Raw genomic sequence first — 27,610 nt, forward strand, 5'->3', positions numbered from 1 at the left:
CATTAACAAAAAGAGCTACAGTATAGTCATGTAAAAAATATAAATGATACTTGCTATTACTTTTTCTCGTTCTTCACTGCTTTTCTTCTTTTTTGCTCGTACCTAAAAAGTTTGAATTTTTGTAGAGAAGACAAATATGTAACTTGTACTCAAGACATTTTTTCATTCCTTAATGTACCTTACATCTTTAAAATTTATATGCAAAACACATTTTGACAATCAACTGGCATTTTAAATGCTTTCTTAGACATTAAACCCATTATATCATAATGAGAAGTCAATGGGAAACATATAAAAATTAAATTTTTTAATCTCTAGAGGGCTTTTCTTATATCCCTTTCAGCACCTAAAAATAAAGCACTGAGGTACAGTAGGTAAGAAGCATGAGTCATGAAATAAAGCAGACCAAGCTCTGAATCCTACCTCTGCTATGTATTACCCTCAGCTTCATCATCCGTAAAATGGAGAGAATATTCCACCCCAAGGGGAAGTGCCTGGAATAAGGTTAACTATTTATCTCACTATAGTGTTCAATAAATGGTAGCTATATGCATAGTGTACTCAGTATAAACCAAATGATTAAAATCCTTTTAAGTAAAATTTATCACCCCATTAGTACTTTATTTCAATCTTTTCAAGTGTGTTACATTGGATTTAAGACTAAACTGAAAGTTGCTACAGCTCATACATATTTATTGTTAAGTCCTAGTGTAACATATATTAATTTAAATAAGTGCTCTAAGAGGACACTTAGGAAATTATTTGTTGTTGTTGTTATTGTTGTAACAATGACTGGGGATGGTAGCAGTTGTGCCACATCCACATTCTGCCAGACCAAGACAGGGCATGCTGTCACGTGACGTTCAGGACAGCCCTGACATGACTTTGAGACAGCCTGCCACACATTCATGTAGTAAGCCCATTTATAATATAGAAGCCAAATTTATTATGATATGAACATAAAGTATTTTGTACAGGGTTTTAAGACACAACGAATGTCCCAGAAATGCAAGTATCATATAAATATAGGGAAGACTAAATATTTGTTTCATTCATTCAGAGCTTTCCTAGAATTGTTCACCATTTTGGAAAAGTCACTGATGACAATGCTACTGTACAGTTTTTGAAGGGCTTATGTAATGTACCTGCTACAGCTTGAATTTTGTTATGTCTTAAAATTTTATGTCTTCTGGTATTATCACACTCCGCATTTATTCACTGAAATATAATTTAGCAAGATTATACATTAATACTTTATGTTTCTTTTAAAAATGTTAGGGGATATTAATATAAAATGTGTACATTAGATCTGTCATACATATATGCTGCCAGTTTCAATTCAATTATTTCAATTTCATTTCGGGGGATGCAGTACAAAATACTGCTACCAAAGGGGAGCAATAGGCCCTATTTTACAAATGAGGAAACAAAGTCCAAGAGAAATATACTTTAAAGATGGTAACTTACGACCTAATATTAACTGAAAATGGACTCTTACTCTAACAGAGTAAAAATGAAATCCAGGCTAGGAATATCAGAGCTGAGAAGGACTATATAGACCACCGAATTCTCCTCTCACCTTACAGACAGGAAAGGAGATCACACCAACATTTCTACCTCATCACTGTTCTACTCCTTTAAACAGTACTAGTTCCAAATAAAAACAATGAAATACAGACTTTCAATACAATGCACATCAAACAGCATCTTGTAATCAAAATAGCAGTATAATAAAAAGAAGTATTAGAAGCATAAAAATAAAATAGGGACGCCTGGGTGGCTCAGTCACTTGAGCGTCAAACTTCAGATCAAGTCATGATCTCACAGTTCGTGAGTTTGAGCCCCACACTGGGGTTGCTGCTGTCAGCACAAAACCTGCTTCAGATCCTGTTTCCCTCTCTGCCCCTCCCCCTCTTGTACGCTCTCAAAAATAAATACGCATTAAAAAATAGCTCAGAAAAAATATTTGTAAATATGGTTAATTATCATAATATTAGCTATATAATTATCTTTTAGAAAACGAAAAATCCGTACTGAAAAAGAACTTCCATTTCTTTTTCATAATACACATACTAGAGAGATGAGTAAATTATTTGTGAAGTATTTCTTTTTACTAATTCCTTTTATTAGAATCAAATAACTAAGCATTTATTTTTATTTTTTTATTTCAGAGAGAGAGAAAGTGTGCACATGATAGGTGAAGGGCAGAGAAAGAAAATCTTAAGCAGTCACTTAAGCAGTCCACTGTCAGTGCAAAGTCTGACATGGGGCTCGATCCCACAACCCTGGGATCATGACCTGAGCCAAAATGAAGAGTTGGACACTCAACCAACTAGACCACCCAGGCACCCGAAAATCAAATAACATTCTATTTTAATTAATTAATTAATTTCCCCCCACAGTATCTGTTAGTTAATTTATCAAAAGAATCTATTCCATAACCCAATGTTCATGTTTCATAGTTCAGGAACACGTCAGTAACAAACTTCCACAGAACTCAACCCAAAGAAATTCTTTACATTCCAAAATCACTTTGCACTCTGAAACAGATATCAGCCTTCTTCATCTCCTCAAAATCTTTCATGGATTCACAATTTCTGTAGAAATCTGCGTATGCCTTCTTTCTTGGTTTGTCCACAGAAATCTTATAGAAAACTGCAACCCGCCGGGATACAGCAAATGCGCCAAAAATATGAAATTGCAGATACCTGGCCAGAAGCCTTGCATCCGAGGTTTTGTCAAAGCACTGGAACTCATGGTAGATATTCTCAACACCAACCTTAAACCTAACATCCTTCCTAACTGATACAGAAATAAATTAAATCACATTTTTAAAGTGAAGAAAATGGGTTTGATCATATACTTACCTCTTCAATATGATCTGATTCTGATAAGGACTCAGATGATAAAGGTTTATCTTCAGGATACATCTTTCTTTTTTTGCTGAGTCCTTTAATGTCCTATGAAAAATAAATACATGTATATTGACTCAAAAAGATGTACTGGTATGTCACACAAATTTTCTAAGTTCTATTTAACAATTCTTCCAATAATCACAAAAATTACCCATTTTGATTTTAGAAATGTCTAAAACCAATGACATTCACCAGCACTCAGTCTTTAATTCCAATAAAATAATGGTATTAAGTAAGACTAAAAGAAATAACTACATGTCCATTTAGATGTAATATCTTCATTATTTTTCTTTTTTTTAAAGGTAATTTATTTTTGAGAGACAGCATGAGTGGGGGAGGGGGAGAGAAAGGGAGACAGAGGATCTGAAGCAGACTCTGTGCTTACAGAACAGAGCCTGATGCAGGGCTCAAACTCACAACCATGAGATCATGATCTGAGCCGAAGTCAGACGTTCAACTGACTGAACCACCCAGGCTCCCCTTCCTTTTTAAAAAAATATTTATGTATTTAAGTAATCTCTACACTTAATGTGGAGCTCAAACTCATGGCCCTGATATCAAGAGTCACATGCTCTTCCAAATGAGCCAGGGAGGCACTCCCCATATTTTCCTTAATTATACATGACAGAACTATAAAAACACATAAGAAACCATAAAGGTGGTATAAGATTTAAGTCCCTTGTATTTGTATTGTTTCTAACCAGTGTTGGATCAGAAAGGCCTAGTGCTGCACAAGAAATGAAATGAAATGATGAAATGAAATAAGGTAAAATAGTAATTGTGATAAAAAAAGATCTCTACACAGTATTAATTACTTTAATATTTATCAGTGTTAAATTCATATTAAAAAATCTTCATCTCTAAGTATTTTTAATGATGGGAAAATGTGTAACTCTGGGGACGAAGGAAAACTGAAGGAGTTAGGGTCTTAAATGTATATTCTGAGAAATAAAATATTTCAAAAACATCTGCATTGGGTAAAATGTTAAGATTTATTAAAGCTTCATAGTGGATATGCCAGTTGCCATTTTTATTACTTTCCATATACTTCTTCTGTATGTCTGACTAGTTCAGAATAAAAACAACTACAATGAAAATGCTCACTACCGAATCATAGAGAAAAAAATGTAAAACACTATATAGCATGAACCCAATTTTGAAGATTATTGAACAAAAAAAAAATCACATAGAAAATAAACAGTGATGATCTGTGTTACATTACAGGTGATTTAATTTTGCTTCTGCAAACAGATTATTATTTTGGTAGAAATGATAAATGCTCACTGTAAGAAAATTCACCTGAATCCCAATACCGGGCATTAAATGTTATGAAAAGTTTTGGAAACAGCTATGTGTACATTTATAATTTTATGTAAATACTTGCTGTTTAGAACCAACTCTTCTCACCCAATAGTATCTTTCCATGCCAATGACACTGTCATTTATGGCCACCTTTGACATTCACTGAAAACATATGCCAGAATTTACTTAAACCTATCTCTTCCTGGAGGGCAGGCATACATATGAGTTCTTTGCTATAAAGTTGAGGGGGATTCTCCCTACCTCTCTCTTTGCCCTTCACCTGCTCGTGTTCTCTCTCTCAAAATAAATAAACTTAAAATAAAACTTTAATAAGTAAGTAAGTAATAAAAACAAAGTTGAGGGGCACCTGGGTGGCTGAGTCAGTTAAGTGTCCGACTCTTGGTTTCAGCTCAGGTCATGATCTCATGGTTTGTGAGATCGAGCCCTGCATCGAGCCCTGCATCATGCCCCACGCTGACAGCACAGAGTCCACCGGGGACTCTCTCTCCCTCCCTTGCACTTGCTCGCTCTCTATTTCAAAATAAATAAACAAACTTAAAAAAATGACAAAAACAAAGCTGAAATAAAGGGTATGTGAGTACAAAACCTTTACCTAATGATAATGTCTAAATCAAAGACCAAAGTAGCCTTCACCCCAAGGATGTGCTCACTCTCCCACCCCCATCATTTACTTCACTCGTTCATAAATCACACTTTACCAAGAAGCCTCCTTATCAGGCTCTTTTATCAATCATATCAATCTTAGATTACTGGAATGTAGTCCTTATTTTCTTTAAGAAATGCCTAAACATGCATTTTACCACTTTTTCTGTGTATATAAGTTATCATTTTGTTTTACCTTTGCTTCCACAGCAATATAAGATTTCATTTTTTAATTATAAAGTTTTAAATTAGTGTATTCCTAGCAGTTTTTACTAGGTCTGTTCATTATATTTAAACTTTGTTCATGGTTTACTTTTTTGTGATCTCTTTTTGTCATTCAGAATTAGAATTATGTGGCCGAAAGTTTTGAGGCATGGGCCTTTCCCACCCCAATATCATATTCACCTTGGTCTTTCTCCAGTTAATACTTCCCTAGATTTAAAACAGACATACAGGGGGCTGGGAGAAGCACCTCGGTGGTTCAGTCGGTTGGGTGTCCGACTTCGGCTCAGGTCATGATCTCGTAGTTTGTGGGTTTGAGTCCTGCCTCAGGCTCTGGGCTAATAGTTCAGAGCCTGGAGCCCCCTTCAGATTCTGTGTCTCCCCTTTCTCTGCCCCTCCCATGCTCGTGCTCTGTCTCTGTCTCTCAATAATAAATAAAAATGTTAAAAATTAAAAAATAAATAAGACAGATGTTCCCAGCTTTAAATTTTCCAAACAGAGATTCATTTTGTCTCAAGAAAAGCCCCCTGTATCATATATTACGCTCCACAAATACTCAGTTTTACTTGGGCTCTATTCTTTCTTTCTTTTTTCTTCTCTTTCTTCCCTTTCCTTCTTTCTTTTCATTCTTTTCCCCATCTTGCAACGGTTGGTTCCATTTTATCCACCATTTTTTTTCCCCTATTCCTGTACCACACCACACTGGTTTTCAGTCATAGCATTAATGTCTAATAGGGTAACTCACACCCAGGAAAATTTATTAAATCTTCACGTGCTTCTCTGAATAAATCTGCATATCTTTCTTCAAGTAAGTTCTGATCAATTTTTTAAAGTTTCTGTGTATATTCTGTTACTATTAGAAACATTATTTCTTCCATTGTTAGGTATTATATTGCACTTTTGCAACAATTTAAAAATGAGCTGAAAACAATGACTGATATGTGACTTAAAAATCCCACCTTTTTTTTTATAGCACTGTGTGTTAACTATATTGGAATTTAAAGTCTTTAAAAAAACCACAAAGAATACTGCCTAAGAGAGAAAAAAATTATACCCTTTTTATGATTATAACACTCTAAACAATATTAAGACTGGCCATTTGTAGGAAAGTGGATGGACCTTGAGGGTGTCATGCTAAGTGAAATAAGCCAGGCAGAGAAGGACAGATACCATATGTTTGCACTCATAGGTCTAACAGGAGAACAGGAGAAACCTAATGGAGGACCAGGGGGAGAGGAAGAGGGACAGAGAGTTGGGGAGAGAGAGGGATGCAAAACTTGAGAGACTACTGAATGCTGAAAACGAACTGAGGGTTGAAGGGGAAGGGAAGCGGGGAAAAGAGGTAGTGGTGACAGAGGAGGGCACTTGTGGGTAAGAGCACTGGGTGTTGTATGGAAACCAATTTGACAATAAACTATTAAAAAAAATAAACAGTATTAAGAGAAGCTATGGACCCAAAAATATTCAACATGTGTATGAAAAATGAGTCATATCTAAAACATGAAACTCCTGTGAGTCATAAATATAAAAAACAAACCAACAGAAAAGTAGGCAAAGACTAGGAACAGGTAATTCACAGAAAATGAAATCTGAATGGCTAATAAGCAAACGAAGAGGCTCAACCATCTCAGTGTTGCCATGTATGTATGTGGAGCAAGGGTACGGTCACTACAGTACTAGCAGGATACAAATTACTAGTGAGCACCTGGGCGGGCAAAATCTAGACAAGTTAAATGTATGAACACCGTTGAACCTAGAAATTATAGTCCCAGTTATATCTTAGAAAAATTAATGATAACTTGTAGGAAAGGAAAGTGAGTAAGAAATAGTCACTGCAGCACTGTTTGCATTACTGAAAAATAAAAACAGCTAGACGTCCCCAAAACAGAAGAGTGGAGGAATACGAGCGCCTGCGTGGCACAGCTGATGGAGTGCCCTATTCTTGATTTCAGCTCAGGTCACAATCCTAGGGGGTTATGGGACTGAGCCCTGAGTCCGGCTCTGTGCTGAGCACGGAGTCTGGCTTCAGAGCCCCTCTTTCTCCTTCTGCCCCTCTCCCCGGCTCATGCTCTCTAAAATAAAAAAATAATTAAAAAAAAGAATGGATAAATAAACTATGCAAATTAATATACTGGAATACTATAAGCAAAAGAAAGGAGAGCATCGACAAGGATAAATGTCCACAGCAATGCACAGTGAAAAAAGCAAGTTTCAGAAAGAAACAGGATACCATTTTGAAAATGCAAAATATCCAATGCTATTTAAGAACATATGCAATAGGAGTGTATAAATGTGGATGGGAAAAATTCACATTAATTTCAGAAACAGCTGTCTCTAAGGAAGGAGAGACTGCCTAGGGCTCTTTCTTTAATAAAACCAGACCTGAAGCAACTATGACAAAATGTAAACCATTTGCCAGCTCTAGCTGGTATGTATATGGGTATTTGTCTATTGTATTATTTGCCTTGTTATATATATGTATATTACTCTGTACCTTATATTGAAGTACAAAATCAATGCAGTACAAAAATACAATGCAGTTGTGCTAGTATTTCATGTTTGTATATTACCAGTTCTTAGTTTCACATGAATATTAAAAAAATTTTTTTTTAATTTTTTAATGTTTTATTTATTTTTGATACAGAGAGAGACAGAGCATGAAACGGGGAGGAGCAGAGAGAGAAGGAGACACAGAACTGGAAGCAGGCTCCAGGCTCTGAGCTAGCGGTCAGCACAGAGCCTGACTTGGGGCTCGAACCCACGAATGTGAGATCTGACCTGAGCCAAAGTCGGAGGCTTAACCAACTAAGCCACCCAGGCGCCCAAAAAAAAATTTTTTTTTAACATTTATTCATTTTTCAGAGACAGAAAGAGAGAGACAGACTGTAAGTAGGGGAGGGGCAGAGAGAGAAAGAGACAGAATCCAAACCAGACTCCAGACTGCACTGTCAGTACAGAGCCTGATGTGGGGTTTGAACCTGTGAACCATGAGATCAGTCAGATGCTTAACCAAATGAGTCACTCAGGTGCCCCTCACACATATATTTTTTTAAACATGAAGTTAACTACTTATTCTATAATGATTTAGAAAATCAGTAATTAATGTTGAATTACATCATATCCCTTCGGCAACTACAGTTTCTTTCATTCGGCCAGTTAATATAATATGGCAGATTATATTAATAAAGTTCTTACTTTGAATTCTTGAAATTAACCCAGTTTCATCATGATGGCTTTTTAAAGTGTCTTAATTGGGTTTTTATTTGCATATTGATATTAAAACCACTCCTAAGTATATACCCAAGATTAGTAAATATGTATGTCCATACATACATATTTACATATTTACAACAGCATAAGGTAGAAACAATTCAAATATCAACAGACAAATGGATAAACAAATTGTGGCATATACACACAGTGGAATATTAATCATCCATAAGAAGGAATGAAGTACTGATACATGCTACCACTTGGGATGAACCTTGAAAACATTACACTAAGTGAAAGAAGCCAGATACAAAAAGTGACATACTGTATGACTGCTTTTAAATGATATACCCAGAGGGGAAGGGACCTGGATCTATCCTGAGTTTACGTCATTCTCTGTGACCCAGAATGGCCCTGTCAAGATCTAGCCTGGAGGTAGTGTAAGAATTGTTCTTTGACCTGCCCTGCTAAGTCAAGTGTCACTCCCACTGTAGACCTGGTGACCAGCACAGCTGGGAGGGGTCTGGCACGCCCAGTCCTAGGTTCTGCCGAAGCTCTTCCATGTGGCACTGATTTCACCTACTTGCTGGGTGGTTCTTAATAAAGAAATCAGGCCTAAGCTAAGAATGTTAGTATTTTACTCTAAAGAAGGTAGGAGAAGCAGTGTTTGAGAGTTTAGTGCTAAATTTTTTCCTAGTCCTTAATCTGTAAAGTATGCTATGTTAATGCTATCTTATATTTGTATCAAAGTTAACAAAAAGTAACTGGTTTTCCAAAGTGTGAAACTATAGTATTTGTAAAAACAAAACAAAACAAAACAAAACAACACAACACAACACAACACACAAAGGATAATTTGTCTCATATGTCCAATTCGTAAATAGCAAGTAGGACTGTTTTAATCCCAATAAATTCCATTTATTTTAATGTAAATACAAGTAATACACTTATTAAAGTTCCTGCTTTCTTTTAGAAAAGATTTTATTTTTGGGGTGCCTGGGTGGCTCAGTCGGTTAAGCCTCCGACTTCGGTTCAGGTCATGATCTTGCATTTGTGGGTTTGAGCCCTGGGTTGGACTTTGTGCTGACAGCTCAGAGCGTGGAGCTTGCTTCGGATTCTGTGTCTTCCTGTCCCTCTGCCCCTCCCCCTCTCATGCTCTCTCTCTGTCTCAAAAATAAATAAAACATTAAAAAATACTTAAAAAATAGATTTGATTTTTAAGTAATCTCTATACCCAACATGGAGTTCAAACCTACAACCCCAAGATCAAAAGTCACACGCTCTACTGACTCAGACAGCCAGGCGCCCCTCAAGTTCCTACTTTTGATTTAACAAAAACAAAACAAAACACAAAACAGAACAAAGATATATCCAGAATATATAAATCCATACAGATGGAAAGCAGAATAGAAGTTATGAAGAGATGGGGGAAAGGAAGAATGGGAATTAGTTATTGAGTATGGGTTGTTTTTAAGGGGATGATGAAAAAGTTTTGAAACTAGAGAGGTGGTCATTGCATAATACTATATATACATAATATTCCTCTAAATTGTAATTTTAAAATATTTAATAGCAATTATGTGAATTACACCTCAATTTAAAAAATGTATTTAAAAAGACTGAGTAAAATATAGTGACACTGGTCTGTAGTTTTCATGAGTAACTGCTTCCTTCAGGTTTTTATTACTAAGAACCAGAAAAAGATTTTTAATAATAAATCAGAAACACAGGAATAAACTTGCATTCTTATAGTTAAGTATAAATAATAAAATATCTATAGTAGTGTATTTCAAAACTTATCTAAAATATATTCAATTTTAAACAAAACCGCACGTTCTGTAATTAAGTCTTTTTAAAACACTTTTTCTTAAAGTTTATGTATTTATTTCGAGAGAAAGAGAGCGAGAATCTCAAGCAGGCTTCATGCTGTCGGTGCAGAGCTGGCTTCCAATCCTCTGTCTTCCTCTCTCTCTGCCCCTTCCCTGCTCACTGTCTTTCTCAAAATGTAAATAAACAATTAAAAATAAATAAATAAATGACTTGAAGAAACAAAGGAAACATTTAATCTCCATCATTTTGCATTTTTAATCTGAGATAATTTATAAATCTGTACAAATTAAAACTCTCTACAGGAATACTTTTCCGATCTTTTAACCCTCAACAATGAATTCAATAAATAATTTCTTTAAATCAACAAGAAATGCTATAAAAGCAAAAAAAATAAATCTAAGTTAAAAGGAAGAACATTATTTTTTAATTTAAGTAAATGAAGTATTATATGACAAACTAACTAAAGACAATGGAAAATTATAATTACCTTTTCTTTCTCAGTTGCATCCTTTGACTTCTTTTTCTTTTTTAAACTATCCTAAACACACAAACATATATATATGTATACATAAATTTTAAATTTAAAAGATACAGCATAATAGTATAAGGACAAAAAAACCAAAAAGGTGATTTGCTCAGTTTATTAAATAAACTGAAAAAAGTTTATTTCACACCAGAAATTTATTCTGAAAATATAGGAGAAATATATGTTGTGTATATATGTGCTTGTAAGGAAATGGGCATTCTTTATTTATTTTTTCATCTCTAGCTATATATCAAATCTAGGTACACCTCAAATGACAGATATTGTCTATAATAACCACGTGGTTTATTCTGAAAATAAGACTTCATGCCATCTGCCTATTTTTGCCTGTGGTGGTCATATGCACTGCAGTTCTAATTCATACTGTCTGTAGACATCCATCAATCTCATTTCCCTTTTAAGGAGGAGAAGCTAGAATTTCTGCTTTTGATTCTTTCAGTTCTAGCCATTAGCCTCCCTGAGCCTTCTTTATCCAAAAAGCAGATGAGGATTGAGTTAATAAGTCAAGAACTTAGAACTGTGCCTACCACATGAGGCACTTGGATGAATATTAGCTATCATTATCACAAGACTGAGTCTTTGGCCTTAAAAGACAAAAAGAAAACCAGTGTTTACTGAATTCTTTCTAGAGGCCAGGAATTTTGTCAAAAGAAACCACACTAGTACAAGTAGAGATGTGCCACAAAAACAGACAGTTGTTTTGTTTTTTGGGGATCCTAGGATAGTGTTTGTCAAATTGTGGTCCAAGAACGCCCCTATAACAGAAAGGAAAACTGTTAAAAATGTAGACTTCTGAGCCTAATTAGATTTACTGAATCACCCTCTCTGGAGACGAGGCCCAGGAATCCACATGTTTATTACAACCTGCATGTATTCCTTATTACCACAAATGTCTGAGAGCCAATGCCAAGTATGTTTTACAATTCAGGACAGTACAGAGCACGTTTAGGAATTGAAGAAAGGACACTGGACCAGACAATAGAGTGTGGTTTTTTTTCTCTGAAATCTGACTTATGAAAATGGAAAAAAGTTATCATGGAAATGTTGAGACATGGATACAATTGTGGAAGTGTTTAGAGAACAGCTGAAAGCCATATTTAAGATATTATTAAGTATATCAATTAAATGGCACACACCCTCAAAGTACAAAAAGAAAATAGTATCTCATTTCCAAACTGAGAGCAATTTAAGATAGGATGACTTAAAAGAAGAAGCTAGTTAAATGTGGTTTGCTATCCAAAATGTTAATAATATAAGTAATTTTACCTTACTGTCCGATTCAGTTTCTGACATGGAGCTTTCAGAAGATTTATGTGAACGGTTCTTCTTTTTCTTTTTTCTTTTTCCTTGTTTTTTATCCTACATAAAACATTTTTAGAAATATTTGCTTTCTGTTTCAAAAATATAATTGATGCACTTTATTAATATCAAACCTTTATAATGGAGAAAGCTTAAATGAAAGAAACAAGCTGTAAATACATGTTTTATTTAAACAATATTTAAAAATTTTTTTTTAATGTCTTTTATTTATTTTTGAGAGACAGAGAGAGACCGTGTGAGCCAGGAAGGGTCAGAGAGAAAGGGAGACACAGAATCTGAAGCAGGCTCCAGGCTCTGAGCTAGCTGTCAGCACAGAGCCTGACGTAGGGCTCGAACCCACAAACTGTGAGATCATGACCTGAGCCGAAGTCGGACGCTTAACCGACTGAGCCACCCAGGCACCCCAAAACAATATTTTTAAAGTAATGCTATGTCCAATGTAGGGCCTGAGCTCATGAGCCTGACATCAAGAGTCACATACTCTACCAAATGATCCAGCCAAGCACCCCCTTAATAATTGTTTAAAATGTTACTTATACTAATCTTTCTGTTTCATAAAAAAAGTCAAGTAATCTGAGTCACATGTACCCTCTAGCTTCTAGTCAGATAGCATTTTAGATTTTGAAACTCTATTTCTTCTACTGGCATTTTTAAGTGAATAAGACAAATTTAGGAATCTAAAAAATATACATATTAATATTTCAATATCTAGTTGTTTATTCCTACTAGTGTTCTAAGATAATTCACCAAACCCTGCAAGTCAACATTTCTAATATATTCTATAATGGATTTCCTCTTGTCATTACATAAGTTAGAGATTATTATTTCATGAGCCATCACAGGCAAACCTTACCTCATCTTCAGAATCCGAAGAACTGCTGGAAGAATCAGAGCTTGATGAAGAAGAAGATGAATACTTGACCAAGCACAAAACAATTAAAGCTTGTGAGATGCAGGAATTTTTTTCTTTTATAAGTCTTTCAAATACTTAACAAAATCAATCTAGCGGCTGAGAAACAGATGTTATATTATTCCTAAGACTTAAATATTAAAAGTGAAATGTTACATGCGCACGTGCACCACACACACACACGAAAAAGGCTCAGTAAAGCAACAGATACGGCAATGATGGTCTGTTTTCCCCTTTCCCTCCCTGACAGCAAGAGAGGAGTTATAACAGGTTATAACAGAGTTAGCGCCTCTCTTTTTATTGTTAATAGAACAAAACCACCCATATCTACCAAAGGACCTCCAGGCTCCTTGACTCGTTTACAGTCAGCATATAGGCTGTATAAATTATTCTTACTTTTCTTGTAAGCTCTTAATTGTAATATTTAGAAAAATGGAAAACTTTTGCTCACCCTACCAGATTTCTTCTTTTCTTTTTTCTTTCTCTAAAAGCAAACAAATAAAAGTACAAACCTAAATAAGCGATGTGAGTTTTTCAAATTGTACTGATAGTAGTAGTACACCCAACTGTGACGTTAAAAACAGCATTAAATTCTTACCTGTTTTTTTTTGGATGAGCTTTCACTTCCACTTAATAATTTCTCCCTGTGTTTTTCTAGCTCTTTCTTCCAGTTCTGCAAAAGGTTATAAACAACATCAAAGGCTATCTATCCCCTTCTATCACACCTGATAGAGACAGTCACTACTTCCTTCCCTCTGTCCTGTACTACCTCTTACCGTCTCGACCTCTCAGTACAGGGAAAAGGTACTCCTGGTGCCAGAACCCTGTCACCAAAGGATCCTCTCAAAGCTCTTTATTAAAGGGGGTATTAAAGAGTGGGAGTTCTCCAATGCATCTTGAGGAGTAGACATTATCCCAGAGGCTGAGAACTTTTTTCTTTTTTATAAAGATAGATTATCTTTCTAGACAAAGCTGGATTAATCTATATTGTACCTGAAATACTACACACGTTTGTGATCAAAACAGGCAAACATGGAAAGCTCGGAGTAATATGGGTGCACAGTGGCAGGGGAACATAAATGAAAGACTCCAATATTTAGAAAACCTAAGATGACCTAAATTGCTGTAAGATAATTTTCCACTTTCTATTTAAAAGAATTCATGCATTTATATACAAACCTATATTCAATGTACAGAGTGCACTTAAACCTAAAAACCATGCCCGACCCCTGATTTGTTAAAAAAATTATTTCAGGGGCGCCTGGGTGGCTCAGTCAGTTGAGGGTCCAGCTTCAGCTCAGGTCATGATCTCACAATTCGTGGGTTCGAGCCCCACGTCGGGCTCTGTGCTAACAGCTAGCTCAGAGCCTGGAGCCTGCTTCAGATTCTCTACCTCCCTCTCTCTCTGACCCTCCCCTGCTCGCACTGTCTCTCTCTGTTTCTCAAAAATAAAAAACATTAAAAAAATTTTTTAAATTATTTCATATTTCTTTTAAGAGAAAAGATTAGCCTATTTTTTGAAACAGGTACTATTTACAAACCTCATTCATTTTTTCTTCAAATTCAGCCAATGCCTTGGAGCCTTTCTTTTTCTTCTCTAGTTGTTCTTTCACTTCTTCCCTTAATAGAATATACACATAAGTTTTCAAGCAATTCAAATTAGAGATGAATGCTTACAAACAAAACCAAAATTTCATAAATAAAACAATGTTAATATAATAAACCTCCATCCCAGTGTTGACACATTTTAAAGTTCTTTGTTCATAACTTGTAAGTCAATTATTATTAATATAGCCTGTCAGATAACACTGATCATTCCTTTTCCAAACACGGATTATAAGAGCTAATACACTGAATACCTGAGCACTTTTAAAATACATTTTCCTTTAATCCTGACAACAATCCTGTGAGAAAATGCAGTATTATTACCCCCATTTTACAGATAAAGAAGCATGGCTTGAGGCAGGTAAGAAATCTGCCGAGGGTCCCAAAGCTCGTAGTTTCAGTGTTAGGATGAACTAAGGTCTATTTAAACAACTGTATTTTATTACTAACCAGCTATCTGACAAAGTCCCTCTCATACTGCACAGAGGGCTGGCACAGCAGCCCGACTGCTGACTCTCAGGGAGGCCCAGGAGCACAACTATGCAGGAGCCCCGCAAGCCAATTCACAACCTACGGGCTACCCTGGCGGACCTGACACACACCTAATGTACTCCTCGAGCACTTCCCTATAAAGTTCATTTCTTCTCCCCAACTTTGAAGGTAAAATGTATTTTGGTTTGGCACAGTGTTCTGGTATGCTGCAACAGTCAACAACAGCATTCAGGAACACTCTAAGAGGTAGACATGGCTACTTTCTATTTAATTCAAAGGAAAAGTCCTTGTTACATGTAAGCACAACTTTCAACTATAGCTGCCCAGCCTTCAAGGGCACTTAGTAGCATCCTGAAGCTAACAATACTGAAACTTGTCATAAGTTATCTCAGGAGTCTGATATTTAATAAAAAGGCATACTAAAAAAATAAGGCCGGTACAGTGATGTAAATAAATACAAATAATCAGAGCTACTCAATGTGGGCAAATAAAAACCCAAAAAACAATTTAAAACAAAAATATTTAAATTCTCATTTATTGAAAAGCCAACAGATAAGAATAGAAACATGGTCTAACATGATCCTTCCTAACACCTCAGTGAAGGGCGAGATTAGTCAAATCGACCATTTTAAATAGCTTAAAACACCGCAAGCTTAAGGTCTCTCTTAGGGGACAGGGAAGAAATTGATATGAAAGGTCATCTGCTAGCTCTTTAGCTACACAGCGTACTGGGTTCTCAAATATTTGTTCTACCCTCATGCATGATGTGTGTGTCATCCATTGAAAAGAAAGCACCTATGAATATCACTTCAAAAAATTATGTATCTGACAAATGCTTTACAATCAATTAACACTGTAACAGTAACCTTTAAAAAGTTTATGAAAATCTTATAAATGGCTAAATTGTTACACAAATACCAGGTAGGCCTTGGTCGATTCAGATAATCTTGGATCGTTGGCCCTGAAGACTGGATTGGACCCCTGGATCTGGCCATTGCTATTGGGTTCATATAGGCCTTGAAGAAAGAACAAAAATTAACTCAATTAAAAAAAATGCAAATGCTCACCAAGCAAGTTTTATTATAAATGCACACTATGTCCAACTAAGCATGAATAATCTAACTAAATTTTCATTACAAAAAATAAATTTAACACTCTATTAAGCCTCACAAATTCAGGAGATGAGTAATTTCACTACTTCATTTTTTTACCAGAGATTTAAATTTTGTTAAATGTTTATTTTTGTGTTTAATGTTTGTCTATTTTGTTTGTATAAGAGACAGAGACAGACAAACAGACACACACACACGGAACGTGAGCAGGGGAGGGGCAGAGTGAGAAAGGGACACAGAATCCGAAGCAGGCTCCAGGCTCTGAGCTGTCAGCACAGAGCCCAATGCAGGGCTCAAACTCATGAACCCTGAGATCATGACCTGAGCCAAAGTCAGACGCTTAACAGACTTGAGCCACCCAGGCGCCTCCCACCTTTTTATTTTTAAACAGAGATTTAGTGAAGATAATAATGATACCTCTTTCTGACTGTAAGATGATTTTATGTTTTCTCCTAAAGCCCAATAACCCCATCAGACTGGTAACACAATGCTCACTGGCAAAATAAGAAACTCTGTTGCAAAAATATTAAAGATCTAACTTTTTTTAAAAAGTGTATTTACTTGAGAGAGGAGAGAGAGAGACCTTGTGTGTGTGTGAGAGCAGGGGAGGGGCAGACAGAGCGTGAGGAGGGGGGAGGGAGGGAGAGAATACCAAGTAGGCTCCAGGCCCAGTGGGGAGCCTGACAAGGGATTTGATCCCAGGACAGCGAGATCATGACCTGAGTGGATATCAAGAGTCAGATGCTTAATTGACTGAGCCACCCAGGTATCCCAAAGATCTAACTTTAAATTTATCACTTATTCTACTATATCTTTATCTCGAGAAATACTATGCCATACTGATGGCAATTTTACTTGACAATTGTTAACATCAAATATTAAATTATGCACAGAAAACAAAGGAAAAACACAACAGGACTTCACCAAAATTAAAATATCTGTTTAGCTTAACTATGCTGGTTAAGCATCTGACTTCGGCTCAGGTCATGATCTCACAGTTTGTGGGTCTGAGTCCCATGTCGGGCTCTGTGCTGACAGCTCAGAGCCTGGAGCCTGCTTCCGATTCTGTGTCTCCTCTCTCTCTGCCCCTGCCCTGCTCACGTTCTCTCTCAAAACAAATAGATGAACTTAAAAAAAAATCTGTGTAACAAAGAACACTATCAAGAGTGAAAAGACAATCCACAGAATGGGAGAAAATATTTGCAACTCATAAATCTGACAAGGAATTAATATCCAGAATGCATAAAGAAATCCTACAACTCAACAGCAAAAAACCCTAACAATCCAATTTAAAAATGTACAAAGAACTTGTATAAACATTTCTCCAAAGAAGATATTCAGACATCCAATAGCACAATGGAGATGTGTTAATTATATATTAAAATATACCCTTCAAAATAAAATACTGTGCAGCCATAAAAAGAAAGAGCTAGATCTATAATCCCTGATACAGAAAGATGTCTGAGATTTCTTAAATGTAAAGCAAAAGCAGTTTGCCAAATATAACATGCCATTTTAATGAACAGCTATACATTTTTCAAAAATCTAGAAGCATTAGGGGGCCTGGGTAGCTCAGTCGGTTTAAGCATCCAACTTCAGCTCAGGTCATAATCTCCGGGTTCCAGAGTTCAAGCCCTGTGTCAGGCTCTCTGCTGACAGCTCAGACCCTGGAGCCTGCTTCAGATTCGATATCTTCCTCTCTCTCTACCCTTCCCCGGTTCATGTCCTGTCTCTATCAAAAAATGAATAAAACATAATAAATAAATAAATAAATATCTAGGTGCATCAAAATGTAATGGCAAATGTCCATGTTTATCATTTCATACCCTGGAAAATTAAAAAAAACAAAACAAAACAACAAAACGCATTACCTTTACTTATTTAAAAAAGTTTTAATATTTATTTGAGAAAGAGAGAGAGAGAGAGACAAAGTACAAGGGAGGTACAGAGAGAGAAGAAGACACAGAAACCAAAGCAGGCTCCAGGTTCTGAGCTGTCAGCACAGAGCCGGAAAGCAGCTTGAACTCATTGACGGTGAGATTGTGACTTGCCCCAATGTCCTACACTTAACCGACTAAACCACCCAGGCGCCCCAAGTCATTACCTTTGTAAGTGAAAAATAAAAACGAAACACCTACACGCAAATATTATCATCATAATAAAGATAAATAAATGAGAAAAACTCAAACACAATACTGCCACTCCAATTCTAAGAGCTGAACTGTCTTTAAGTAAAAATTCGCAACCAATACAGAGGCAACTATCGCCTGAATTAAAAAAAATTGGGGGGCACTTGGCCAACTTAGTAGAGAATGTGACTCTTGATCTCAAGGTCATGAGTTCAAGCCCCTCTGTAGGCATACAGCCTACTTAAAAAAAATCGTAACACATTTACCATGTTTTACAGTCTTCAATATACTTGCATGTATCTTAAAAGTATATTAACATTTTTATGTTTCTTAATGTCTGCTGTGAAATTGCTTTCCCCAAGCACATACAGTCTAGTCTGTTTTATGGTTTACTTTTCAGAGGAAAATTTAATAGTAAAGTAGTATATTCACATCCTAAGACTATTAATCATAGACAACTTTTTTTTTTAAATTTTTTTATTTAATTTGGGAAGAGAGACAGAGACAGAACACGAGCTGAGGAGAGGCAGACAGAGAAACACACACAGAATCCGAAGCAGGCTCTAAGCGCTGAGCTGTCAGCACAGAGCCTGACGCGGGGTTCGAACCCACGAACCATGAGATCATGACCTGAGCCGAAGTCAGTGGTGGCTGCTTAACTGACTGAGCCACCCAGGTGCCCCTAATCATAGACAACTTCTGATACAATTACATGAGCTATCATTTTCTATGTAATAGACTTAACATAAGCTTTTGATTATAAATACTATCCTTAGTTTACTTAAGTATACTCCAAATATCTCAATTATTTATTTCAACTGTAATAGCAATATTTATTTTAAAAAATAGCCCCTCAATGTGGGGCTCTGTGCTGACAGCAGGGATCCTGCTTGGAATTTTCTCTCTCCTTCTCTCTCTGCCCCTCCCCCGCTAATGTGAGCACTCTCAAAACTTCAAAAAAGAGCAAAATTTATTAAGTACATCCTATGTGCTAGGCTCTTTGGAAAACACTTGATGGTCTGTGCTCATAATTAATAAGCAACAATGCTTTTTTTTTTACTATGAACAGAAAGGTTTTTAAAACAAAAAATTAATTTTACAAAGATAAAGCCTTTTCGTTTATTGCAGCAGTGTTCAAAACAATGTGCTGTACGTTAAGGGGCTGGGAGGTGAGGCACAAGTTAAAACACAGAAATTGTGTAATTTCTTGAACTGTCTCACTATGACTTAATCACATTAAATACTGTGACCTTATAAATAAAATACTTGTATTCATAAATAATTAAAATTGTCTGTGGCCCCAAACTGCTGCATACCTTTGGTTACTGAAAGCATTTTGTTTTTGAAACCCAGGATAGCGAATTGAGCTGAGGGAACAGGTAAGTGGGCAGGTACTGAAAAGTGTAATGTGAGAGCAAAACATGCAGAGCTTCATTTGCTACTTTGATTACCTATTTTTATCTAGAGGACACATCCGTTTTAGAGCGCACAAAGTAGTAAAAAAGAACATGAAAGAAACTTCAGGAAAACAATGAGGGCAAAAGGTGGCCATCGTGAATTTAACAGCCCTTTTTAAATCTTAAGAACTAAAATGTTCAGTTTAAACAATAAATGTTCAAGAATGTACAATGCCTAGAATGACCCCGAATGTAAGGCATGGAGTTCAGGTGAAAATGACGTATCAAGGTGGGCTCATCCCTTACGACAACACCCTTCCCAGCAGTGCTGCAAGCAGAGGGAGGCTGGGCAAGGCCGTGTGCACGGAGTAGATGGGAACTCCCTGCACTTCCTGCTCATTTTTGCCGTGAATTCAAAAATACTCAGAAAAGTCTATTTTTTTTAAGATTTTATTTTTAAGTAATTTCCACACCCAACGTAGGTTCAAACTCACAACCCTGAGATCAAGAGTCTGAGCTGGCCAGGCACCTCAGAGTAAGTCTTTAAAAACAACGACGACGACAAGACTTTCAATCTGGACTTTATGGTTTTTTTATAAAGCAATTCTGTCATCTTTAGAAACTATGATTTTACCATCAATGTAAGTAGAAACACATGTCATTATTTTCAGAGGCCAACATTCATTTTATTTAAAACCAAGAGTTACGATGCGATGCCTGGGTGGCTCAGTCTACTGAGTAGCCAACTCTTGATTTCGGCTCAGTTGTGGTCTCATAGTTGTGGGATCAAGCCCTGGGCCAGGCTCCATACTGGGCACGGAGCCTGCTTGAGTTTCTTCCCCCCCCCCCCACTCTCTGCCCCTCCCCTGCTCATGTGTGTGCGCTCACTCTCTCTCTCTCAAAATCATCATCATCACCATCATCATCAATATACATTAAAAAACCCTAAGAGTTATGATATACTGAACTAAGTACCAAATGACCCAAGTTTTGGTCCCAGTTTAAACAGTTCCATCTATGGTCAACTACCTTTGAAAAAGCAGGAAAGAATCAACAAATGGTGTTGGGAAAACTGGACAGCATCATACAGAAGAATAAACCTGGACGGACTTTCCGACACCACACACAAAAATAAATTCAAAATGAATGAAAGACCTAAATGTGAGACAGGAAACCACCCTAGAGGAGAATACGAGCAGCAACCTCTCTGATCTTGGGTATAGCAACTTCTTAGGAGACACACTGTCACAGGAGGCAAGGGAAACAAAAGCAAACATGAACTACTGTGACCTCATCAAGATAAAAAAATTTTTGCACAGTGAAGGAAACAATCAACAAAACTAAAAAGCAGCCTACAGAATGGGAGAAGATATTTGCAAGTGACAAAGCTGATAAAGGGTTAGTATCCAAAATCTATAAAGAACTTACCAAACTCAACACCAAAAAAACACATAATCCACTAATTTTGCACATTAAGAGATGGGCAAAAGACATTTTTCCAAAGAAGACATCCAGACCACTAACATGCACATGAAAAGATGCTCAATATCACTCATCATAAGGAACTACATACAAATCAAAACTACAATGAGATACCACCTCACACCTGTCAGAAGGGCTAAAATTAGCACAGGAAACAACAGATGTCGGTAAGGATGCAGAAAAAGAGGATCCCTCTTACACTGCTGCTGGGAATGCAAACTGGTGCAGCCACTCTGTAAAACAGTATAGCGATCTCTCAAAAAGTTAAAAATAGAACTACCCTATGGACCCAGATATTACACGACTAAGTATTTATCCAAAGGATACAAAAATACAGATTCTAAGGGGTACGTGCTTCCTGATGATTCCAGAACATTATCAACAATGATTACAGATGTGGTGTACACACACACACACAGGAAATATTACTCAGCCATCAAAAAGAATGAAATCTTGCCATCTGCAAACAACATGGATGGAGAGAGAGACTATTATGCTAAGGAAATAAGTCAATCGCAGAAAGAAAAATATGGTATGATTTCACTCTTATGTGGAACTTAAGAAAAAAAACAGATGAACATATGAGAAGGGGGTTAAAAAGAGGGAAACAGAGAGCCTGGGTGGCTCAGTCAGTTAAGGGTCCAACTTTGGCTCAGGTCATGATCTCATGGCTCATGAGTTCAAGTCCCATGTTGGGCTCTGTGCTGACAGCTCAGAGCCTGAAGCCAGCTTTGGATTCTGTGTTTCCCTCTCTCTCTGCCCCTCCATGCTCGCTCTCTCTCTCTCTCAAAAATAAACATTAAAAAAAAAAAGAGAAAGAGACAGGGAAACCAACCATAAGAGACTCTTAAGGATAGATAACAAAACTGAGGGTTGATGGAGGGAGGTGGGGGGATGGGCTAAATGTGTAATGGGTATTAAGGAGGGCACTTGCTATGATGAGCACTAGGTGTTATAGTTAAGTGCTGAAATCACTAAATTCTACTCCTGAAACCAATATTACACTATATGTTAATCAGAATTTAAATAAAAATTTGGAAAAAAAAAGTTCCATTTCCTCTTCCATACAATGAGGGCACCAAATTAGACAATCTGTCTGTAAATCTTATTTTCATGTTTTAATTCCCACCTTAAAAAAAATTTCTTTTTAATGTTTATTTTTGAGAGAGAGAGAGAGAGAGAGAGAGAGAGAGAATGAGCAGGGGAGGGCCAAAAAGAGAGGGAGACACAGAATCTAAAACAGGCTCCAGGCTCTGAGCTGTCAGCACAGAGCTCGACTCTGGGCTTGAACTCATGAACTGTGAGATCATGAGTTGAGCCGAAGTTGGACACTCAACGGACCGAGCCACCCAGGCGCCCTTCTTTCTCACCTTTCAACTGTACATAAAATGTTACCAGAACACTCTATGCCATAAAAGCATACCAACTAATAAGTAGAGCCCAGAGTTATTATCAAAATGATCTAGTAAAATGAAGCTAATCCACAAAGTTTCAAATGCTTTAAAAGGATGTGTAAAACAACACTTTCCCCAAGTAAAACAAAAGCAAAACATCTTAGGCCTCTGTATGAAACCATATCCAAGGTTCGGTGATTTCTAAATTTTCAAGTCCCCAGTTTAAAGAGTCAAAACACTCAACACCTCAAACCTAAAGATGCTCCTCCATCAGAACCCTCTTGAGAATCTGGATACCACAAGGGCTGAAAAAACAGCCAGGAAAGCAGGAGAAAAGAACATTTCTTAATATTGTAATCAAGATGCACCACTGTGGTTCCTAAACATCTTTGATTATGAGTAGTATATAAAATTAAAACAAATGTTTTGAAGACAAGAAATGTCACTATTTCATAGAAGTAAAGCCCCCCCAATCCAAAAAGGCAATAATCATTGACTAAAAAAGTTCATTAAACTTGGTATATCAACTTTTTTTTAACGTTTATTCATTTGTTTTAGAGAGAGAGAGAGAGAGAGAGAGAGAGCATGGGGGCGCGGGAAGGGGGGGGAGGGGGAGGAGACATATTCCCAAGCAGGCTCCAGGTACTGAGCTGTCAGCACAGAGCCCGATATGGGGCAGAAACCCACCAACCGCCAGATGACGACCTCAGCCGAAGCTGGACATTACCCGACTGAGCCACGCGGGCGCCCCAATTTAGTACATTAACTTTAACTGCATCTATTTTTTTTTATTTTTGCTGCTCAATGGTTAAAAGTCGGTCACAGACAAACCCAGGAACTTGAAGGATGCAACCTAAATTTATTGTTAATACCTTATTGTTTACAGTCCATCCAATCTGATTTATAATCTGGACTTTCCAAACCAACCTAGTAGCCATCTAGAATGCCTTCTTCCCATCTCCTCCTGCCCAAAGCACCATCTCTTTTGAATGCCTTCAGAACTTCGAATACCCATCATATATTATTTCTTACTCTTCCTGCTATTAGTTATTCTGTGTCTCTTTTATCTCATTTACTAGAACAACAACTTTCATGCCAAATGTTCTCTGGCCATTTGCCTTCTGCGGTTTCGACTATTCTGCAAAGCTGTGGATAACACTAATGCCTCTTTATAGAGGCTCAGCGAAAAAAGCAATTTATCTTAGTCACCCGACTCCTGAGTGCCCGACTCTGACATTCCCGTCTATGCCTGACTCCAAAGACAACTGTTTTTCACCTTTCATTCCTACACAGGTCCTAGTAGGTGCCAAGCAGTGCTAGGCGCTGAGGATACGAAGCCAAGCGTTTCGATCCCGGTCCTCAAGCCGGAAGTCTACCTGCGGCTAAAACTAGGCGCGCAAGTCCGGAGCAAGGAGCGGAGCCTGCGGCCTCCGCCCCTCCATCCCAACCAGCTAGCGCACGACAGGGGCGCAGGGCACATCTTCGATTCCGAGTAGGGGGCAAGTCCCGGCGCCTCTGTGGGCCTGAAACTTAGAACAAACGTACAGGAGACAGAACTCCTCCAGCCCTTGCGGCCCTAAAAATGGGGCACTGCTAGCCGGAGTACGGGAGGGAAAGGAGCTAGGCAGCACTGCCAGAAGGTGAGGCGGGATTGAAAGAAGAGGGGGACACGGGAGGAGGAAAGAGGGGGAAGAAGAGTGGAGGGCCGGAAAGCGCCAACTGCGTGCGCGGCGCACGCGCGTCTGGGGCGGGCGGGGATCGGGGGAGCAGGATCTATCTCCCTGCTCGAGGTCCGAGCGACGCCGCTGACCCTCAGGCCCCGTCGGGGAGAGCAAGGGGCTCCGCTCCCCTTCCGCCGGCCCCATGTCGCCCCACTGTTTTCCCCACCCAGTACTCACCACCCGATTGTCCCGCTTCCCCATGGTGTGGAACTAAGCGCACAGTCAGACGCCAAGGGAGATCAGGCCGGAGAGGCGGCCGAGGTGGGCCCGCCGCAGGTCCTTCTGCCGACTCCCCACCCTGCCCAGAGAGAGGCGCCGCGCGGAGCTAGTGGCCGCACCCGACCACAGCGCCACCTGCCGATGTGGAGGAGAGGCGGACGCCAGCGCTCACCAGCTGCTCCCAGGCATTCTCCTGGCGGATTACTGTCCTTTACCACCCAGCCCAGCCCCGGGCAGGCGGCCACTGCTCTTCGGTATGGCGGTCTCACCAACTAGGCTTAGACTGTTTTACTCTCTTACATTCCTGATGCACTGAAATCCTCATTCTAGGGGACACAAAGATTATCCCAACCCTTACTCTGGGCTTAACATGGTGCAGGTGCTGGCAGTAAAGTGAAGACCAGGACAAAACATGTTCCCTCACAGAGTCCAGAGAGAAGCCAGTGAAGCCGTAGGTGTTGCTAAAGAAATTGCACCCTAAGTTCAATTCCATTCATCCATCATCCACACATTTATTTCATAGTAACTGTTGAACATCTACTTTGTACAATTCATGGACTAGGTGAGGAGAAGCTGGACATGATGTAGGACATGAAGATGATTAAGACACACCAGCCCAGCTTTCAAAGGGCCTGTCTACAACCTGGTAGGAGAGATATATATACACACGTCAACGTTTATTGCCTGATGTGTCATAATAACGTAAGTAGAGCACTAAAACTTCAACGGAGGTGATCTGGGTTCCAAAGAAGGAGCCAAGTATTTATAGACATGCTGAAAGCTGGGCCACTCTGGACCCATCTCAGCACAATGTCATTAGAGAGTACTCGAAAATCAACTTTGATCTTTTTTGGACTCTTGAAAAAAATCAAAAGAGGCTTACACTTATTATATGCATAAACACTTCTTAAAATTACCTTTCCTAACAATTTGACAATAAAATATTATGGAGAAAAAAATAAAGAAATGCATGGATCGATTAATAATAATTTTTCTCAAATGTAAAAAAAAAAAAATTACCTTTCCTAGGCTGCCTGGGTAGCTCAGTCGGAGGATAAGCGTCCAACTTAGGTTCAGGTCACTATCTGACCGTTTGTGAGTTCAAGCCCCTCATGGGGCTCTCTGTTGTTGGCACAAGGCCCACTTTGGATCCTCTGCCCCTCTCTTTCTGTCCCTTCCCCATCGCATGGTCTCTCTCTAAAATTAACATTAAAAAAAATCCTATCTTTCCCAGCTTCCATCTCTCTCTCCTTCTTTTCTCATAATACATTGCACAACAGATGCTGCTAACTCCCATTTTCTCTCAAAAATTTCCCAAACTCTCTGAAATGCAGCCATTGGTGTTCTACTCCCCACTAGATGTTCATTCTCCCGAGTAATTCATTTTGCTTTTTACTGTAAATTGGTCCTCTAGTCTCATTTCTCCTCTTCTTCCTCCTCTATTACCTCTGATTTAAGCTTGGGACTCTGACCAAAGACAGACCTCTCAGTAGGCACAAGAGGAAGAGGAGAATCTGTATTAAAGATTTTTTTTCATGGCTTATTAACAGTGCTCTTAGTATTCTATAAACTTTATAGATATTATTTCCAGTGCTCCAACATAAGCATTATGAGATCTGTGAAAGAATATAGTTTGTTTTTCTCTTTAGCTCCTTCTTACCTTTAACTTCCTTAGGCTGGTTATACAGAGTACAGAGATTTTTAAAATACAATAATGATATAATTCAACAGAAAATTTTTTGTTTCCTGTAGATAGTTACCCCTCTGGCAATGTATACAGCACTTTCCAGATGCAACATGGATGCCAGAGGAGGACAGAAAAACAGGAAAATGACCTGTAGAAATAATGAAGAAGGCCAGAGCAACTGGGAGCTCACCTGAATGGACTCCATAAAGGATGAGTTGGTCCTGGCCTTCTCAGGATGTAACTTGCAGTGACTCAATCAGAAGAATAAAGAAATGCTTTAGAATCTTCTGTGCAGTGTGATTTTCTAAAAAACACATCTTCCTTCTAGCTATGGACCTATATAAACCTCCCAAATGTTCTAGACACAACTAAGCAATTACATGCCATTTTTCACATGAGAAACACTGAGGTTAAGATAAGCCAGGTCATTTGGCCCAAGCCCCATAGCTAGAAAGTAGAGAAGCTGGGGCTTCAACTGCAGGTGTGACAAACTTGAAATCCTATGCTTTCCTTACAATATCACACTGCCTTTGGAGGAGAGGGATAATTGAGAAGAGTCATTACAGGTGGATTGGGAAGGTGGACAGCGTCCCACAGAGGAGCTGAAATGGAAGGACATTCCAAACAGCAGGATCAGCATAGACCAAATGTGCTAGCGGGGAAACAAGGCTGGCTGTTACATTGCAGCTGGAGGCAAAGGGAATGCTAAGGGAAGAAGTTTCATTTTATTCTGCAGGCACAGTTTTTGAACAAAGGAATAACTTGAGCATTCATAAAAGGCAAAGCTTTAAATAGTGATGACCTAACAATAATAATAGTAATAATAGTAATTATTCATTGGTGGAGGGATTTTCGTGTTGAATAGCATTCAAATATATTAACTCAAAGGGCATCTTTAACATCAAGTACACTTGGACCGACTTGGATTTGTATCCATATTTAATACTGTAGTTAAATATTATGTATTTTCCATTGTTGTTGTGTGGGTATGTAAGAATTTCAACGACTGAGACACAGAAACCTAATCCATAAACCCCAGTTTGCATTGTTTGAGTGGACACATCCTTAGATGTGAGGTGGAAACATGGATCTTTTGTGTTTGAAGATACAGCTATGTGATTATCCAATTATATTAATTGGAAAAGGCAGGAAACAAGGTAAATATCCATTACAAAGGAACTGGTAAATAAAGTATGGTACATCCGTGCAATGGCAAACTACCTGGGTATTTAGAAAGTGATGTACAGCTGTATGTATTGATGTGGAAAAATAGCCATGATACATTATTAAGAGAGAAAATTTTAGAAGAGTATATAGAATACGAGAGCACGTGTGTTAACATATTGGTTGAACCATATGAAATTATTGATATTCAGCAACTTCTAACCTATACAAATGGCAATTTCATATGGTTAATATAGACATATGCTTGAATATATCCAGGAAGTTTTCTGAA

General features: G+C 37.9%; 1 protein-coding gene and 1 long non-coding RNA gene across 5 annotated transcripts; one reads left to right on the plus strand and one right to left on the minus strand.

Annotated features, from left to right (window-relative positions):
* Positions 1 to 24,557, minus strand: FAM133B (family with sequence similarity 133 member B). Of its 4 annotated transcripts, XM_029929016.1 has the most exons (10): positions 24,426 to 24,557; positions 15,932 to 16,029; positions 14,458 to 14,536; positions 13,515 to 13,589; positions 13,368 to 13,400; positions 12,860 to 12,922; positions 11,953 to 12,045; positions 10,630 to 10,680; positions 2,868 to 2,960; positions 1 to 102 (listed from the first exon to the last, which is right to left on the minus strand). In XM_029929016.1, the coding sequence occupies exons 1-10, from the start codon at positions 24,447 to 24,449 to the stop codon at positions 16 to 18; spliced, it is 696 nt and encodes a 231-aa protein (XP_029784876.1). In that variant the 5' UTR covers positions 24,450 to 24,557; the 3' UTR covers positions 1 to 15. The 4 variants fall into 4 exon arrangements, with proteins under 4 accessions (XP_029784876.1, XP_029784882.1, XP_029784889.1 ...); XM_029929022.1 differs by lacking the exon at positions 13,368 to 13,400; XM_029929029.1 differs by lacking the exon at positions 10,630 to 10,680.
* On the plus strand, positions 23,929 to 26,416 carry LOC115282843. Its single transcript, XR_003904769.1, has 3 exons — positions 23,929 to 24,167; positions 24,419 to 24,721; positions 26,220 to 26,416. It is a non-coding gene; the product is annotated as an uncharacterized LOC115282843 (long non-coding RNA).
* The last annotated feature ends 1,194 nt before the right edge of the window (positions 26,417 to 27,610 follow it).

This window comes from Suricata suricatta, chromosome 2, assembly GCF_006229205.1.
Source record: "Suricata suricatta isolate VVHF042 chromosome 2, meerkat_22Aug2017_6uvM2_HiC, whole genome shotgun sequence".
Taxonomy (NCBI): domain Eukaryota; kingdom Metazoa; phylum Chordata; class Mammalia; order Carnivora; family Herpestidae; genus Suricata; species Suricata suricatta.